The sequence below is a fragment of the Manacus vitellinus genome, unplaced genomic scaffold (genome assembly GCF_001715985.3).
Source record: "Manacus vitellinus isolate BGI_N305 unplaced genomic scaffold, ASM171598v3 scaffold_36_pilon, whole genome shotgun sequence".
Lineage (NCBI taxonomy): Eukaryota > Metazoa > Chordata > Aves > Passeriformes > Pipridae > Manacus > Manacus vitellinus.
In genome coordinates, this window is record NW_021940508.1 from 2,928,480 (window position 1) to 2,947,807 (window position 19,328).

The following is a 19,328-nucleotide window of genomic DNA, read 5'->3' on the forward strand; positions in this document are numbered from 1 at the left end:
GGAACAGGCTTCTCCTAGGTTAAGTGCCATAAATGCTAGGAGCTAAGCAAAGAAAGGAGCGTACTCTCAGGCTTGTTGGCAAACCCTAAATAAATACGAAATTTTTTTTTAAATAAACACTTCTATATGAATTCTATCAAATTTGGAGTCAATGAAAGGTAGGCAATTCTTTTCAGATTAATTATTTTTCCTCAAGGAAATTTTTGTTATTTCCTTTGCTGTTTTTATATTAAATTAAATAAAATATGGTAAATTAAGCAATGAACATACTGAGAGTTCAAGTCTCTTCTGGTTCTTCAGAGGCAGAAATTTCAAATTACTACAAACAACTAACCTGTGAGGTTTTTTGCTTGTTTGGGATTTTTGGGCTTTTTTGGTTTGTTTTTTTTTTAATAGGATGACTAATAAGGGCAACAGCTATCAAAAATTACAAATAGATATATTTAAATTAAGCTTAGGTAAATAGTTAATAAAATAACTGGAGACTGAAACTGAGATATTACAGAAGTTGGTTTTAATTCTAATTGGCCATTTTCAGTCCCTCTTCAAATAGTAACCACTCGGTCATGTATCCAGGCCTCCTATATGAACATTCTGTCCAACTGATGAACCCAGATATCTGAAAGCAACTTTACAATTACTGCTGTCACTTTTTAAATGAAAAGGTCATGCAGGCAATATCTCCTAACTCAAACTGTCTTGTCTTAATTTCATATTTAGTGTAAATAACATGACAAAAGGTGCAATTTTTGCATAGCTTTCTTTTGGACAGCCCAGACCACAAATCTGGCTGTAAAAGGCAGGAATTATCTCTATTTTCCTGCCTCCTTAAGATCTCTCCTTTGCTGCAGAAATGTTCCTGTTGAGCATTGACCATAGTGTAGGGTTCCTTAAATGCAGAACTGAAGTTTTTAGAACACAGATCACTGAAACTCATTTAGTTGGCATAAACTACATTCTGACTAATCATAAGATGTGGTGGTAGTTATTTTAGTAACTATAACAAAAAGCAGCATATCCCCAAGTTTACTATTCTATGTACTAGTAATAATATATTAAAAGATAAGAAGAATGCATTAAAAAGTTAGGAAAAATATAGATAAATGCATTTACTGTTTTCCAGAGTTTAATAAAGAAAAAGGAAACAGAAATGCAGAAATGTATGTTAAAGTAATGTGTTATCATTTGAAACAGCTTCTCCCCATTTACTGATTTTTTTTTAATTGCTTGAATTTCATATAGTCCTTTCCTAAAGAAAAAAAACATTATTCACATTACATGTTGTAAAGCTGAGAATAGAGTGCCCCGTGCTGAAGGTCCCTTCCTGTGACTGGCACTCAGAGAAAGTGCCCATTAACTCATCTCTGCTCAGTGGACAACTTCAGTAGCTTGAAGGAAGCAAAGAACTATTGATCTTTATTACATGCCAAGTAGTTGCTGTTATGACGACTTATGTTAGAAAATAAGAATAGCCTAAACCTGGTAGTTCTGGGAAGCCTACTCTGAGGACTTACAAGATGGGTGGATGGAAAGAGCATTTGTACATTTAAGTTTTGTCTATGATAGTTCAGTAAATCATTGCTTTCTATAAAATAAAAAATATTCTAATCCACTGTCCTGTTCTCAGAAAACATTTCCAAGTCTACTAGACTGACTGACCCAATCCTTTGAATTGCTTTAATTTTCCATCTTTCTTCTGCTGCTCAAAGCAACCAGATGGTCTGAATAGCTTCTTTCCCGTTTGCACAGCAACGTATATGCCTACTACAAGATGAAACAAGTTTCCTGCTGAGGAACTGAAGCAGTAGTTAGCTGTCCTCAGCTGGAAGGACACCTCATTAGATTCTGTAATATTAAATCTGATAGATGATGGGAAACCTGTTACAGCTTTGGAAGGGGACAGAAATGCATAGAAATTATTGCTAATTATTTTTACTTGCCTTTAATAGGGAGAGCGCTGTACAGCTAAAATACTATTGACTTCATTTATTCATTACTACAAAAAATTATTTCTGCACCTAATAAAGTGAACTTGTGCTTTAGTTCTGGTGGTTTTGTCCTTGCAAGACAAAGGTGTGCATACAGTAATTCATTGTATTAATTTTCTACACTAACTATTTACCATCCTAAGCTAAGAAATATGGAGACAGGACTGGTTTGGTGTCCTTCAATGAGCATGCTAAGTACTGCACTCATACCTCTTTCCTTTATCAACTAGTTTATCTGTTGGTGGACACATTTTGTCTGCAAGGTAATTTTATACTGACATTTTGAATTTCTGAAGATTTTAATCTCTAGTCAAGTGTTAGTGTGACATATGAAGTTGAGTAATTATATCTGGAGTATAATTTATATGTAAAATGAACTGATGGTGACTGGAAAACTATACACATTCAGATAAACTGTATTGCTTCTCAGAGTAAAAAAGGATTTTTCCTAGGTCAGTGTAAAGTGGACACAGGAAACTATTGCTAGGGTGGCAGTAAATATATTTCCATCCAGTAAAGACTAAGGAAGCAATGCAACATCATATAGGGTGCTGGTGATAAACCTCTTCCACATTCCCTGCAGTTATTTTCTTGAAGAAAAAAGCGTTCAGGAATCACATAGCAATGGGGGGAGGGGGGAAATTATCACCTACAGTGGCATATCAATACAGTCCAAGAGAAGGATGAACCTGGTCTCAGCTGGAACCAAAACTGGGGCCTTATTAAGCCTAATTCTTTAAAATTCATCCTGTGGGTTGTGTCATTCACTTTAACTCATTTAGACTTTCCTGAAGTCAGTCTTCCGTATTGCTGTTTTTAAGGTATGTAGAATTTCCTATCCAGAGAGTTCTGTCACATTAAGGCAATAACAAAATACAACTTATGCATTCCCTTTTTTATATGGATATGGGCAAGCTTCTTCAGAAATTCATGGTGTTCCAAAAATTCAACCTGATGCTCTTGCTGAAATACTGCCATGGCATTGTAGAATCACTCTAGATTGAAACAACATTTGAGATCACTGAGTCCAACCACTAACCCAAGCACTAACAATTCCACCACTAAACCACATCCCATGTATGTGTGCATCTAAGACACTGGTGATCAGATTATTTTATTTATAACCTTCAGAACAAGCTTAGCTTTAAACTTATATCATTGTGCTTTTTAGTCAATACCTTGAGATTGTATTTGAGCCTTTTTCATATTCTTTTGAGCTGTATTGTTCTGCAGGAAAGACCTGACCCTAGCAGAACACAAATTATGATTTTCACAGATGAAATAATTACATTTGTATTACATACAGACTGAAAGAATAAATCTATTTTTTTAGCATCATTTAGTGCTTTCAAATAGTCACTTTTCATTAGGGCAGTGACAGACATTTGTTTCAAAATGTTCTAGGGAACAGTTATCCAAGAGATTAAATAATAAAGTAAAACTTGCATTAAGAATTGAATTACAGGTTCATTACAGCCTAATACATAATTATTAATTGGAATTAAAGACATTCTTTTGTTTGGAAAGGAAAGATAGAAGTATTTGACACACTGAAAGCGTCAGCATGAAGGTAAGGCACCATGCCAAATGCAGACAGAAATATTAATAATATGCTACTGACACTTATTTTTATTCTAATAGAGAACCTTGTTTTTCCAAGCTGTTTGAAAATAGTCTGTGCACTTTGTATTTCACTACACACTCTTGTGTTATTATTGTTTGCATTTCCTAGTCTATTTAAAACAACTGAATGTCAAGGAAAGCATAATTATTGAGGGCACCATGTGCACTTGATGCTACTAAGACTAATTTTAAATATATCCTGGATATTTTCATTACTTTGTTTTTTTCATGAAAAACAAACTTTGATTTATTTAAATGAACACAAGTGTTTGATAGGAACATATTTCAATATTCTGTGTTCTTCGTCTCTATCCAGATAAAAGAGATTTTATATATTATGTCTTATTAGGCTTGAGAGTCTGTTCCAAAAAATAACTAATAGATGAACACATACAATTAACAAACACATTAGTCTTGTGGCCAGAGTACAAATGATGCTATTGGTGCGTGTAACAAAGCAATATGGAGGATGTTTCAGTGACTATAATACAATTCTTATCAGTCAAGAAACATTGCTGGAAATGCAGTACAGAAGTATTCATCACATGATATTTTTTCTGTGAGAAGCTGTAGTTCATCTTTTGAATGACACCATTCAACTGACTTAGAACACAAAGTTTTCCTAGCTTCCTGAGCAGGCAGACTCCACAGCAGCATTCCCTGCTCAGTTTCTAGGCACTTGGGACATTTGTCATATCTTTTCTGACCCATTCTTTATTGTCTTATCTAACTAATAGACTCCATTATGGTTACTAAGAGCCTTCCAAACAGATATTCTTCAACCAGAAGTTGTGAGTTAACAGAGTTCTGCACATTGTAGTTTTCAGTGATTTTTTTTTTCCATTCTCCTTACTTGACAAGAATAATAAAAGATGAAAAAAGGGGAAAAAAACAATTGTATTTGTTGCACCAATATCCATTCATTCCATGGTCCCAGTCTCCTGTGATGAAATCTAACATTGTCTCTTATGACTTCTTCCCATTCTTTTTGTTTAAATTATCTAAAATACAGTGGTCAAGATTACTAATGATGAAAACTGTACTTTCTCCATTTTTTTTCTGCACACTTCAGAATTATTTGGATCCAAAGACAGCATTTATTTTGTTTGGGGCGTTTGATGCTTTTTCAACTTAAGTACTTGTATTTGTTGAGAACAGCAGAAGATATCTCTTTATGGCTCTAGTACTGTTTGCAGCAACTTTAATTGAAGAAAGCTGAAAATCAAAAGGTGATCATTAGTCACACAGATTTTTCAGACAGTTATCTATAAATTCAACCATGTATTGTAAAACTTTATTCTTCGCGAGATCTGAAGAATATCTTAGGAAATGGAGCAGGCATTCACTGCATTTAACTGCTCCCCTTGGGCAAAATGTCCTTCTCACTCTTGTAACTAAAATGCAGAGGGTTCAGTCTAAGAAGAGGAGGTTAGGGTGAACTAGGAGTTAGAAAAGGAAAGGGCTGACCTCTTGTTATACCTGGCTGTTTCTTTACAGTAAGTTGTCATTATTGCATGGGCATCAAGTTTTGTGAGGAACTTTAGGTCAAGAACCCTTGCAACACCCAGTAGTCTCTATAAATTCTTGCAGCGCTGTTGGGGTTTAAGTACATTCTGTGTTAGTACTGGTCCCATGCTAATTTCCTTTAATTTATCCAGTGCAATTTAAGCATTTTATCCCCTAAGCCTTCAGGGTAAGGTAGTATGTGGAAATTCCTCAAGAAGTATGAGACGAAAAAAAAATCAAGGTTCTTTACATTCTAGATTAACAAAAAATTTATTTCTTAAAGACATACAACAAAAAAATAAAAGCACTTTGTTGGCACTTTGTATAACTGAAGTCTGAGGAAGTCTAAAGTCTATTTTTGTTAGGAAAGAACATTTGTTTTTCCACACTTGAGAATGATAGTTTGATTGACGTTGAGCATGTAATGGACACAAAAGCAACAGAGGAGACAGTTTCCTACTTTGCATTTAAATATGAACAAGTATGAACTCATAACTCTTGACTGCTGGAACTGGTTAGGGAAACTATCTCTCATCCTGCCTGAGCTCAAGAATTCTTGATATTTCTAAATGCATTCTTATTCCCCAGCTTGAAAATGTACTTAATGTAAATTAATCTAAGTACATAAATATTCTACTCCATGTTTTGCTGTTACATGCCTCAGACATTTACTTTGGTCTTTATGCAGTAACCCTGTTACTGTGGGTTTTAGAATCAGCAATCACAAGTTTGGGGCTGTTTCCTGGGACTCTGCATATAGCTTTGGTTTCCACTGTTCCAGAATAACAAATTTCTGTTGTAGGCACTTGCAGAGAAAAACTACTAGACTAATCAAATGGATTCCATTTTTTAGCCTAATGAGAAAAAAAGTCTAAAGTCCTAAGTTTGCTCTCCTAAAATACCTAGCACATAAACCCCAAGGAAACAGAAGGCATTTTCATGCTTGAAGTATTTTTTCTTATAACAGCTCTTTTATTCAAATATCATTACATCATGTACTGCTTTGGCTTAGTAAATCTAGTGAATTATTAAAGGCATTGGTCCTCTATGGCAGTTGTATATATAAAAGAAAATCAATATAATCACTTGGGTTAATTCAGCACTTGGGTTAATCAAAGTCAGAAAGCTGTATTTGACAGGTGATGGATCATTTCTTATAACTTGAAGCATTATTTTAAAAAGGCTTGATAAAATCAGAGTTCAGACCAAGAAAACCTACAGGCAAAAACCTCTTAATGAACCTGAGTTTTCTTTTCAGAGTACCAAAACCAGAATCAAACACCTCCAAAATTGCCCCTGCAAGCTTGTGTAAACAGCAATAGAAAAATTATTACTGAGTACTGAATTATTACTTGTTAGCACTGAGTCAATGTCTAGCTTTTAAGTTTCGCATGGTTCACTAACTTCTTTGTTTCCTGTGTGTGTTGAATTTTTCTCTCCACAGAGATCTGCCTTTTGACCAAAGGCCGTCGAACTGCCAGTGTAAGAGCAGACACATACTGTCGCCTGTATTCCCTCTCAGTGGACAATTTCAACGAGGTCCTGGAAGAGTACCCCATGATGAGAAGGGCCTTCGAAACAGTGGCAATTGATAGGCTAGACAGGATAGGTATTTATTTTTTTCTATATGCTTAATTCTTAAAACCTTTCTGCATTTTCTTTTCCTTGAGTTGCATGATAAAATGCCACTCTTAAAAATGAAAACTCCTGTCCATAAGTTTTGTTTGTTATACAGCAGTAAATGTTTGGTTGATCTATACATAACACTTGTGCCAACATGAAATTTTGCAATCTCACTTTTAAATAATAAAAACCATGAAGTTCTAGAAAGTTTTCATACTCTTCTAAGCATAGTTTTCATACTCTTCTAAGCATATTTTTCATACTTTAATTATCATTAGTATTATTTATTAGTCCTGTAGATTTCTTTTGCTGCCTTCAGCACTTGATAGGATTTATGCTGTTTCATCAGCTGTAGGTGACATTTTCCTAAATAAATTGCTTAGAGATGACATCTATAATTCTGGGAAGAGCTAAAGCCTCTCAGCAGTCACAAACTCCTTGTTTGTTGAAGTGAATTAATCCTTTGCAGTAGGGCTCTCATTTTCCTCACAACATGGGCACTGCTAGCCTTGATGGCTGCACACTGGCATTGCTCAGATCTGCTTGCAATCAGAAAAGCAGGCCAACAACATCCAAGTGAAAGGCAGAAAGGTACGGCAGATTATCAGAACAGGGGGTGTGAAGTTGCCATCGTGCATCCCAATATTCTGGACCTCTCTAATAGGACACAGTAGGCAAAATATATGGTCTTTGGTCAGGAGAATTGCACTCTGATTATCGACACTGGTTTTAAAAGGCAGCTGTGAAAAAACTCACAACTTCACAATAAAATTCCAGTGTAAAGATTTCTCCGCATCCCTCTTTCTCAATACTTGTAGTTTCTTCGAAATTAAACCAAAAAGAATTGCAAGGAAGTGTCGTGCTGCCTGTTCTAAGCCGAAGATGTGATTTGGAAAAAAGTATCTTTTCTTTAATATACCAAAAAGAATTGCAATACAGGTATACAGGTTTCTAATTTTAATAGAGGTGTTTTAGTATTCTGCAGATTGTGAGCACTCCATGCATTAAACTCTTAAAATTTGTCTCTTGAGACTCTCTGAAAATGTAGTCCAACTCTAAGTAATAGGTGCTTGAATAATATTAGCAGTAAAGTCCAGTCCACTTGGGAATAGCAATCCCATCTGAAGTGTTTTATCAAAAAAAAAAAAAAAATGGAGCAATTGAGTGCCATTGTGTTCCTGTGCATCTGATGACTCAGACAGAATAGCATCTACATCCTGCAAACACTGGAACCCATCAAGCAGACATTAGGATGCAGTGTACAGCAGTCTTTATTGTGCAAGCAGGTTGTCACATTAGCCATAAGTTCATATGAGTTCACATTTAAAAGGATGATTTCTTGTCAATTGGTGGCCACTGGTTACTAATGTCTAGTTATTACTTCCCAGGAATGTGCTAGATGGCAGGTGCATTTATGTTATGTAACAGCTCAGTGGAAATCTGGTTTTGCAATGAACAGAGAAAGATGATGTAGATGCAGAGCACGGTAACTCTTACTGTAAGTTGCTCAGTAAATTGCCATTCTTACATGTAATTGCAGTAAAATCAGTAAACTGCAAGTGAAGAGGCACATAAAGTCCAAGCATCTAAGTGCAGGGGTCTTACACGAGCCCGCTGTGCTGGTGCGGGGAGGGGATGTAGGGCTGCAGGTGGAGGCAGCCATGGGGAGCTGTGACCAGCGTGGGCCACTGTGGCAGTGCCCGGGGGGCGCAGTCCCCTCCTGCACTGGGCTGGGGCGGAGCAGGGGCCTTAGTTCAGCGACCCGGTGCCTGCCGAGGCTTTTACAATACACAGCACCCAGTGCTGGGTGCTGAAACACAAAGCCAGAGTGGGGCTCTGCCGCCTGTGCCTCAGGATCACTAACCCTTCTGCCTCTCTGTGAAGGGAAGAAGAACTCAATCCTCCTGCAGAAGTTCCAGAAAGACCTCAACACCGGCGTTTTCAACAATCAGGAGAACGAGATCCTGAAGCAGATCGTGAAGCACGACAGGGAGATGGTGCAGACCATCGCCCCGGTGAGCCTGCAGCAAATGCCGGCCCTCAACTCCAGCACCTCGGCCTCGTCCTCGCGCGGCCGGACGCAGTCGCCGCCCGTGTACAGCACCAGCAGCCTCTCCCACGGGAACCTGCACTCCCCCTCGCCCAGCACGCAGACGCCCCAGCAGGCTGCCGTCATCCTGTCGCCCTGCTCCTACACCACAGCCGTCTGCAGTCCGCCGGTACAGAGCCCGCTGGCCGGCCGAACTTTCCAGTACGCCTCGCCCACCGCCTCGCAGCTCTCCCTGATGCAGCAGCAGCAGCAGCAGCCGCAGCCGCAGCAGCCGCCGCCGCAAGCGTCCCAGCAGCCCCCCGGCGCGGCGCAGAAGAACGAGGTGCACAAGAGCACCCAGGCCCTCCACAACACCAACCTGACGCGGGAGGTGCGGCCGCTCTCGGCCTCGCAGCCCTCGCTGCCCCACGAGATCTCCACGCTGATCGCCAGGCCTCACCCCACCGTGGGCGAGTCCCTCGCCTCCCTCCCGCAGCCCGCCCCGGGTCCCGGCGTGCCCCCGGCCGGCCGCGCCTCCGTCCCGCAGCGGGTCTCGCTCTTCCGACAGATGTCCTCGGGAGCCATTCCCCCGAACCGGGGGGCCGCGCCGCCCGCTGCTCCCCTGCAAAGGGATTCTTCCACAGTCTTAAGCACAGAGCCCGAGGGAGACAAACCGCGTTTCGCCTCAAACTTATGATCCCTGATGACTGTGAGCAACAGACTTTCAACAAACCGAGCACCATCCCCCGAACTGTTGTAGCCTGTTTCCTAATGTTCCCCAGCAGTCTACTATGAGAAAAATACTTTAGACAGCTTTGCCCTATGTAACGAATGTAAAAATTATATATGTATATGTATATACATATATATGTATACATATATATATTAAAAGAATTAAAAAAACTTGTTTGAATTCATGTCTTCCTTCCTCTCAACCATTAAAGAAAATTAAATTTAGCTGTAATGTTTTTAATGTGTTGACTTCAAAATCAGCCTAAGAGCTGTTCTCTGTCTAGGGGATCTGCTATTTTCATTATTGTCAACACAATAACAAACTTCAAACAAGTATATTAAAAAAAAAAAAAAAAAGAAAAAAAATCAATTTAACTAACAAGTAACACGTAGCACTGACCGAGTGATATTCTGAAACCTGTGTTATTTCATTTATTGCGTATATGATGTTAATTTCTTGTGAAGAATTCAGTTGTTATTTTGCATTACATTTCATATGTTAGCACCATCCATTTGGATTTAGATTGGAAAAGCATTATATTGCAAACATCTGCAGTCTAAAGGGTGGCACTAGCACTCCTCTGGATAGGTTGTAACCTCATGACATGTCAACCCTTCTGTTGTTTAAGAAAATTGGGTGGACTTTGATCTTCATATTGCTAAAGACTTTTACAAAGACTAAATATTGCCATTGTAAATAACTTTTTAGAACCAAGCAAAAATAGCTGCTGTGTGGTGTACCATTGCAAGGTCTTTGTTTAGGAATTTAGGTTCCGCTTTTCACTTCAAAATTTACAGTTTTAAAATTTGTTAAAGCTAAGTGCAACACAACTGTTAAATTGTAATGCAATGGCTTAAAACCTATGGTGTTACTTTTACATGCAATGTTTTATGCAAAATTGTACGCTTGATCCTGCAAACCGCTTGTACTTCACCAGTACCATCACTTTTCTTCTTCTTGCCCTCAATAGCATCTGAGAATATTCCATGCATGCTTTGGAAAAAAAAAAAAGACGATAAAATAGGTTTGGTCAGTAGGAAAAGGCTTTATGGTATCTTAGAAAATAATAACCATTCATTAATTGTGTCTACCTTAAAATTCCTATAATGCTGACTTTGAATCTCTGGTTTAAGTCTAGAAGTGAGGTTTTTCATTTAAAAGATTATTTGTAAACCACAGCTTGATTTAGACTTTCAGGTGCTTTCTGTGTCTTCACTGTAGTTTTGTAGTTGACTGTGGTGTTAATTTACAAAAATAAATATAATATAGCATCAAGTCTGTCTGGAAATGCACGATTTGCTCTGTGTATATTGTAATTAAATGGTTAGTATATCCTAAGGCATGTAGTGTCAAACATAGCCCATAGGTATGAGGTTTATTATTTTTTATGTCTTCAAAACAGAAAGGAAATGGTGACAGAAAGCAGGGTTAAAGCATACTGTTTTGTGAACATTTTGTTTTGTTTGCTCAAACCTTCACATTATCTTATCCAGAAAAAAAAATTCGTAATCATTTGTGCCTGATTTGTCACATTAAATAGAGATTGAGACTAAATGTGTCATAATTCAACTCATTAAAAATCAGCATTATGGATATGATATAAGCATATATTCTGTTCCTTAAAACCAGGCTGATTCATGTTAAGGAAGTGAATGCAAAGGAGTTCTCTTTCCATTAATGCTGAATTTAACGATGCATGGAAAAATTAAATAACATCACAAACTACTAATGCAGTGAATCCAGATGTACTTGAGAGCCAAGTAAAATATACTAAAGCTAACAGAGCTTGAGCCTATGCTGCCTGTTATACGTTTTACTAAAGTGGTACATCAAATAAAATTTTTAAAAAATCTTCTTTTTTTTTTTTTTTGCTGACTCACACTCACCAGTAAAAATCGATGTAATTAACCCACTAACATGCTGCTGCCATTAATTTAAGTGACCTGGAGTGGAAATGGGGAAATGATTGTTTAAAAAGTGTCTCAAACATTATGGATACGCTGCAAGACCATTTATTTATCAGTAAAATACCCCTTATATTATTTTAATGCTAACAAATTCTGTCAGTTAACTAAGATCATGTACTGATCTTGAAAACTGTTTAAGGTTTACATTTAATAGGAGAAATGGGGTTAGTAGCAAAATATTTTTATATATATTTTTATTTTATTTTAAGCACTATGAAGAAATATTAATTCACATGGTCTTTCAGTGAAACCATAAATAATTTTTAATGACTTTGTAATAGAGTGGACAATATCTAGGATTTGTATGTTAATTAAAAAAAAATGGTACAGGGTATAAAATTATATACGTATATATATATGTATGTATGAATGTATATATACTTAGATTAAGAAACAAATGACTCACATTCCTGTAATATAAAGGTCCATTGCTAGTTTCAGAAGTGACCTATTTTCTCTGTACATAAGTAAGCCCATAAGTATGAAATCTCACATCTGTACAAGTTGCAATGTATTAATGAAAAAAGGTTGGATCTTACTGCTGCTGGGAAGACTATAGGTCTGGTTCTTACAATAACTGTATGATCAGGGATGAGTTAGATTTTTTCTTTTGTCTTTGCTCAAAGCCATAAATAAACAAATATAAAAGATTATTAATAAATTGAAGAAAATATATAAAAAAAACCCCATGAATATTTTTTTGTTCCAATATCTTTATAACTGAGAAAGTTTTGCTTTAATATGGAAGAAGAATTGTTTGCTTATGTCTTTTCTTTATTCTGAGCCCAGAAGTGGTATGCACTAAGTATGGGGAGGTGGAGAGAAAACTGCCTTAGTCATTATGTACACTCTTGAAAGAAGGGGGCTTAGAAATTCAAGGATACTACCTTATTTACTCAACCAATTCCTAAACTATATATTCTCTTCAGATTAGAGAAATTAATTTCCCTACAAAACTTTCATTTAAGCAATTAATATTTATCTGTAATATTTTTGAAGTACAAATATTTGAAAATTGCATTTGTTTTTGTATAAAATATTAAATATCCCAGGAGAAAATCCCAAAGAGGTGTAAGTATAACTTAAGGAAACTGTATTCTGTCATATTTTCACTTCGTCTTACTGTGTGTGCCAATCCCAGATATACCTCTAAACTTGTGTATAATAGTTCAGATTTCAGGGGAACACTGATGTTCATTATTTTTATTTTAGGACATTGTAAATTAAAAAGCTTAGTGCATTCAAAGTAATAGCATATTATGTGTTTTACATTATCTTCGGTAGGATCAATAGAATCCTAGACTGATAAACTGATTTAAGCAAGCATGAGTAGTTGTATTTTCAGTTTGCACTCTAGAGTATATTGTGAATTCCTTTCACTGGTATTTAAATTTGGTTTTTTTACTTTGCATCACTAAGATATTGCTTCAGTCCGATGGTGATCAATGAAGGGATTTTCAAAAATACTAGCATGACACTAGAAAAATCTTGTTTAGCAGCAACAGTTCAGTTCTCCTGTCTACATTTGACCACTGCACAAAGTATACTTTGCTCTTTGGTTCAGTCTTATTATTCCATACATGTTTGCATGCAGAACCAAAAGAAACAAAGGATTGTTTTTAAGTGATATTTCATGTCCCAGTATATGGTATTGATGTGTATCTACACACCAATTTATGTATTTTTAAAATCTCTCCATTTTGAGTGTCTATATCTACCTCAGCTTACTTCCTACCTTATCTTGAAATGGAACCAAAGTAAATTTTATCTAAAAAGCAAACTTTCATGTCTTGATGCATGTCGTTAAGAGTTAAGCTTAATATTTCTATTTTCAAAATTTATTCATGAGTTCTCAAACCAATTTCAGTATTTCTATACATTTGCATTCATTTCTACTCTATAAGTGACATTGTCCAGTGAAGAAAAACATATTATTTTGATAATAAGATGTTAAATTTTTAAATGAGCCTGCAGTTCAACTGCTCTGGAAATATGCAGTGATGTTAGTAATTTCTGCTGTTCTTAAGTCCTCTGCTCATTCCAAAAAATTGTTACAATATAGGAACAGAAAGTGTTTGTTTACAAATCTTGGGTCTGAGCTACAAGCACTATCTGAACACTCTAAAAATTGGGTGTGCAAATTTATTTGTTTAGTGGATTTGGTCTTTTGTCTCCTTCCTTTTTCTTTTTAATTAGGGAAGAGTAAGAGCATTAATATTGCCCTAGAGCATGTCCTATGAGAAATACATGCTGTGAGTCTTGAATTGGTACATTTTTCACCAATAATCAGTACCCAGCACTCCTTTGCATACTTAGCACTAGAATGCTAGTGTGAATCCACCCTGGCTAGCCCAATGGACACCATCCAGATGGTATAATTTCTGATCCATGGTTACCTTTTTTCTCATCTCAGTGAAGACATATTAGTACTTTAACATGCAATATCTTAACAAGAGTGTGGTAGCACTGAATTTTTCAGGTCAAGATATAGGAGCATTAGAAAGAGAAAAACAGGGACATTAGAAAGAGAAAAGCAGTGATAGTAGACAAGCAGAGTATCCAACTAAATGAATTGATTTTAAATCTACCTGTGTATCTTCCATATACATTTTTAAATATTGCTGTCAATTCCATTAGATGGTTTAAGAGGTATTCCAGGTCAGGTGATCCTTGGACTATGAACTGATGGACTCAAGCACACATTTGAACTGAATCTAAACTTTTCCTCATCCTTGAAACTGTTCTTGTATGATGTTATTTCACCTGCTTGCAAAACATACCATATTTTTTTACCATTCTCCAGTTTTATGCGTCAGATTTGGAATATGGTTCCCCCTATGCTCTGCTTTGAAGAGATTGTGCAGTGCTGAGTTAGTTCTTTCTGAAAAGTCATTGGCAAGTTTGGATCAAGTAGAACTGCAGCACAAAAGAGAGGAGATTGAATGTCGTAGTTTCAATCAGTCGAAACTAGCCTGTGCACTAAAGGGAAGCAGGTACTTGAACCATTTTTCTGGAAAGTCGTCAGGGTACTGGAGGGACTCTTACACTGAACCATAGGTCTCAACAAACCCGAGGTTCAATCTGAAAATGCATCTCCAATGTCAGCTGCTTCTGGGCTCCACAGTTACTGAAAAGTTTGCATAGACACAACCCATAGTTCCTATAGCATTAGTGAAGCATCTCGTCTGTCTTCTGTTTAATGACTACTCCACTCTTTATAGGTTCCATATTGTACTTGACATCACAAAATCTGAGATGTTCTCTGGGTGGTACACTGAGTATGACCACTACTTATACATCTACTTCCACATCTTTTCTTCAGAAAGGAAAATATGTGCAATCTGTGTTCAGTTGTGTTGTTGCAGTGTAGAGGCTTTAAATTAAAAGGTCTGTTTTGAAGTAAGAAAAGTTCCTATGTATCAGAGAACAATAACTGCAGATCTCAGTTCTTCTAGGCCAGGTTCTTCTTGAATTGAATTTTTTATTTCTCTGCAAAGTCAACATTGATAACAAGTTTTCTGTGCTTGTTACACTAGAGGTGTAGTCTGCATTTTTGAGGAGATGCCTGCAGAGTTTTATAGCAATTAGTTTTTTCTAAGTGCTGGGAGATTTACATCCAATTATATTGGTTCCTCTATCCAACCAAGAGGCAGTGTCAGGAATAACTGATGCCAGGTCATTGTCCACTGCAGCAGGAAATCTAAGTAGAGTGACAATCACCAGCAATATTAGAGGCCCTCTTACAAAGAACCAGAAATACTCCTAAATATGACCTGGACTGATCAATTCACATCTGAAACCCTGTGATTCACATCTACCCTGTATGATAAAGTAGATTATATTGTAATTGCAAACTTTGCTTTTTTAACATCTGCCAGTCAAGACCCTTTTTGACTGTGATTAGTCTTCATCCTGTGCTGTCATCTTGGCAACAGAAATGTGTACCAATATTTTCAGGCAGTGCTGTATCTCAACTGTATTTCAGTTTAGTTGGTTCCTACATTGATATTCAAAGAAGATTAAGAAATACTAAAAAAAAAAAAAAGAAACAAAACAAAACCAAAAGACCCCAGCCAACCAAACGATAAAGGAAGTGCATTGTGTGCATTTTACCAAGTAATAGAATGGGTTTGACATCTTCTTTCTTTTCTCCAGTAGCAAGAAGTTGTTCATCAGATCCACCAGACAAATCAGATGGAATAACTCAAGGTTTTTGCTTTTCTTCATGTCTGTTTTGCAAGACAAAAAGATGTGGACACAATTCAGAACTCCTATCAAAATCTTGATTGAACTAATGCACAAAGAGAAATAAAAATTCTTTATGGAGTATGTGCTAATCTTAGGTCAACTAGCACATAAAATCAGAAAACAAGCTTTTAGACCATGGAAGAAAATTCATTTGTTCACCACTGCATGCATGACTTAAAGTGGTATGTGTCCCTAAACACTTTTTAATCTAATCTGTGGGTTAGTTCAAAAATAATCTCTGAGCCAGAAAATGAGAGACTGCACCTTTGGACTTTTAATCTTCTGTTTTGTTTGCACATGTTTAAATGTCCCAGAATAACAAATCCAAATTAAAAAAAAATATAAAAAAAAAGGACTTTACAAATCCTTAGGGTTTTGATCCTCTATAAATAAGCATTCAAACTGGGTTTGTGCTTTTTATGAGAGCTGAATTAATCAGAATGGAAGTGTTTCACATGTGAAATCTCTCAGATCTGGAGTTTGAGAAGATGAATACTTAATAGCTATTATTTTTTTGCTCAAGTCTATGACAGTCAAGTGTTCTGTGAAAGAGGAGTCATGTTTTTAACTGGTCTTTTGTCATTGATTTTACAGCTTGCTAAGAAAAGAATTGGCATTGTTAATAACTGGGAAAAACTGACATATCTGGGATAAACTTCCATAGTGTAGGCAGTGTTATTGAAGCAGACAGCACTGAGCACAGAGCACCGTGTGTCATGGTCCTGGTTACACTGACTATCTCAAGTTCGTGATTGTCAAAGAGGTCACGTATTGTTTATTGCTGCACTCTGCTGGGTCACTTTTAGCTCTCTTATCCTTTCCCTAATACTCCTGTGAAAGACAGAGATACAACTATCTGGAACATGCAAAAATTGTTCTATTTTCTAGAACAGTTTTTTCATCATTTGAGATAGGTGATAAAATTCATTGCATCAAATGGAATGATCGTTCTCTGGTTTTTTTTTCTTTTTTTTCTCATGTATTTGGAGGAGCTTCTCAGTAGTAATGGGAAATACTGATGTCACTACCCGAGCACAGTGAAAAGAGCAAAAGTGACAATAACAATGAGTAGAAGAAAAGCAAAGAGAATTGCCAGAGGCAGAAAAAATTATTTCCTTGAAATAAGGCGTTTGTGTAGAGATTCCCTGAAGGACATGAAAGGGATAGGAGAGGAAAGATGACAACATGTCATGTCCTATTTAAGGCTGCCAAGCGGCTCTGTCATGAGGGTAGTGATAAAGCAGGAGGAGCTGGAGAAATCAATCTCTTGTTTCTGTCACAAATACAGGACTTCTTTTAGGTGACTTATTTTGTTTATTTTGAGAACTTTGATAGATCCACTTTGCCAGTTGATAGACCACTTTGCCCACTCCTTTTGATATCAGAGATGGGCCTGTTAGAAGATGGGTGTAAGAGGAAAATTACAAAACTTATGGTATATTTGTATATTGAAAAATGCTGTAGTAATTTATTTTTTCTTGTTATAATAACATTGCACTCTCTGTCTAACAATTACTTTTATAAACATTGCTAATTGAACTTCAAAACAGGCTGAAACAATTTTACTGTGAGTCAGTCCAAATAACTTAGATGGAAACCACAAAAAATGTTACTGATCACGGCTTGGTGGAGAATGGGACAGAGCATAACTAGCATCAAATATTTCCATTGATGCTTCTTCCAAATATTTATTCTAACTTAGATCCTGCACATCTCCCTATCTTCCTTATTTACTATGGCTTATCTCCCATTTCTTTTTTTGCACATCCCATAAGTAATTTTTTTGGCTTCTGGGAGTGAAGCCAGAATGTCACTGTACTGGTTATGAAAGTCAACAAATCATGACAGTACCCCACAAAACTATGATAAATCTGTCTTTGGCATCCAGAGACTATAACTGGGGAAGGTTGCTTCCCCATGAAGCAAACAGCTCCATGGTATGTCCTGCAAATATTAGGGTTAAAGAAGGGCATGAATTATTTTGAAATCCATCTAGAAGAAAATCCAGAATGTGTTTGAATTATATCTATTTATACATTAAGTTTTAATGTTACAGTTGTGGAAAAGCAAGTTCATTACAGATAATAACACTAAGTCTAGAATAAATACGCTGCCCAGTGACAACATTTACCACCCTACAACAAGTGAGTTTTGGGAGGAAAAGAGATGTAATGCATTTAACCAGTAACATCTAAGAACAATCATGCAAATTGCATTTTGTGATGGAGCATCTTATCTCAATAGGCACTATATAAATTTGTTGAAAGTGTATTGGTACTAGCACCTTTAAGATAATGCCCTTACAGCAAAACGATGGAAAGCTTTTCAGTAATGTATAAATAAATAAAATTATAAAGGCTATAACAAAACTGTTATCTACATATGTCTAAATCTCATGCAGGGCCTTTTATGCAGACAGCAGTGTGGCCCAGCCTTCTATACCTTGAATCTAAAGGATACACATTGTATATTAAGTTGTTCAGAGCCGTCTGTAGTCTGCAGCCATTGCTAATTGCATGCAGTATCATCAGTGACCAATGGGACAGTTTTTCAGCCAGTAGAAGAATGCTGGAAGTCAGAACTATTTGTTTTAAACTTTTGCAGGGAAATGATTTAGCTGAAAGTATTTCTTAATCTTAAACTGTTAAATAATAATTAATATAATACTTCAGACATTTTATTTTAGATTTTTGCGGCAAGTAGAACCCTCATTTGTATCATATATTAAGATTTTACCATATACTAAGATCAAAGTTCCATCAAAAGACATAAGTTTTGATTATTAAATTAGTTTCTTATATTTCATGTTGACACTAGAGAACAGTGTGAGAGTACAACAAAGCAACCCTAACCTAATAGAACTTTATTGTTCTATTGTTCTATTCCCAGAGAGATTTCTTTAAGGGCTGGAGTGAAGAAATCTCACAGTCTACCAATCACTAGGAAAAATTCTTCAGCTGTGTTCTCCAAGTTTCACTGCAGTACCAGCCCTTCAGCTTTAGTGCATCTGTTGTGTATGGGATTATTCATTTAACAGTTCATTCACTAGCCTTTCTTCTGGTCTTCCCAAATCCAGCTTGAATTTTCACTCTTTTTCTTCTGGGCAAACACAGGCCATTTGCAATGATTACCTGCTTTTTAAGGTAGTTTATATGATGTGTGCAACCATTTGCATGGGTTATGGGACTGGGCTACACTCCAGCTGGCAGTTAATAACTAGCAGCATCCCTCTGGGATCGCTGTCCAGGCCAATATCATTTAATGTCTTTATAACACTGATGGTGGGACAAAGTGCACTTTCAGCAAGTTTGCCAACACCTCCAATTGACAGAGAGCAGGCAGGGTGGGGAAGCATTTAATATGCTGGAGGAAAAGAGTGTGCAATGGGCCCTTCACAGGCTGGAGAAATGGGCTGATATTGATCTCATGGAGGTCAACAAAAGAAGTGCAAAGTCTTGCAACTAGCGTGGAGTAGCCCATTCAACATTACAGTCTTAGGGATGTCTGTGTAGAAAACAATTTTGCCCAAGACTTGGGACAAGGGGTCCTATGGACAACAAGGTGAGCTTGAGCCAAGGTTGTGCTCTGGCAGCAAAGGCAGCAGTTGGCAT

The 19,328-nt window shown here is 36.8% G+C and overlaps 1 protein-coding gene across 1 annotated transcript in view; it reads left to right on the forward strand.

Moving 5' to 3' along the window:
• HCN1 (hyperpolarization activated cyclic nucleotide gated potassium channel 1) overlaps positions 1–9,852 on the forward strand; it is a 199,179-nt gene extending 189,327 nt beyond the window's left edge. Inside the window, 2 exon segments of the mRNA XM_018077327.2 lie at positions 6,562–6,726; positions 8,625–9,852. Of these exon segments, the coding sequence (XP_017932816.1) occupies positions 6,562–6,726; positions 8,625–9,466 (1,007 nt within the window). The 3' untranslated portion in view covers positions 9,467–9,852.
• The last annotated feature ends 9,476 nt before the right edge of the window (positions 9,853–19,328 follow it).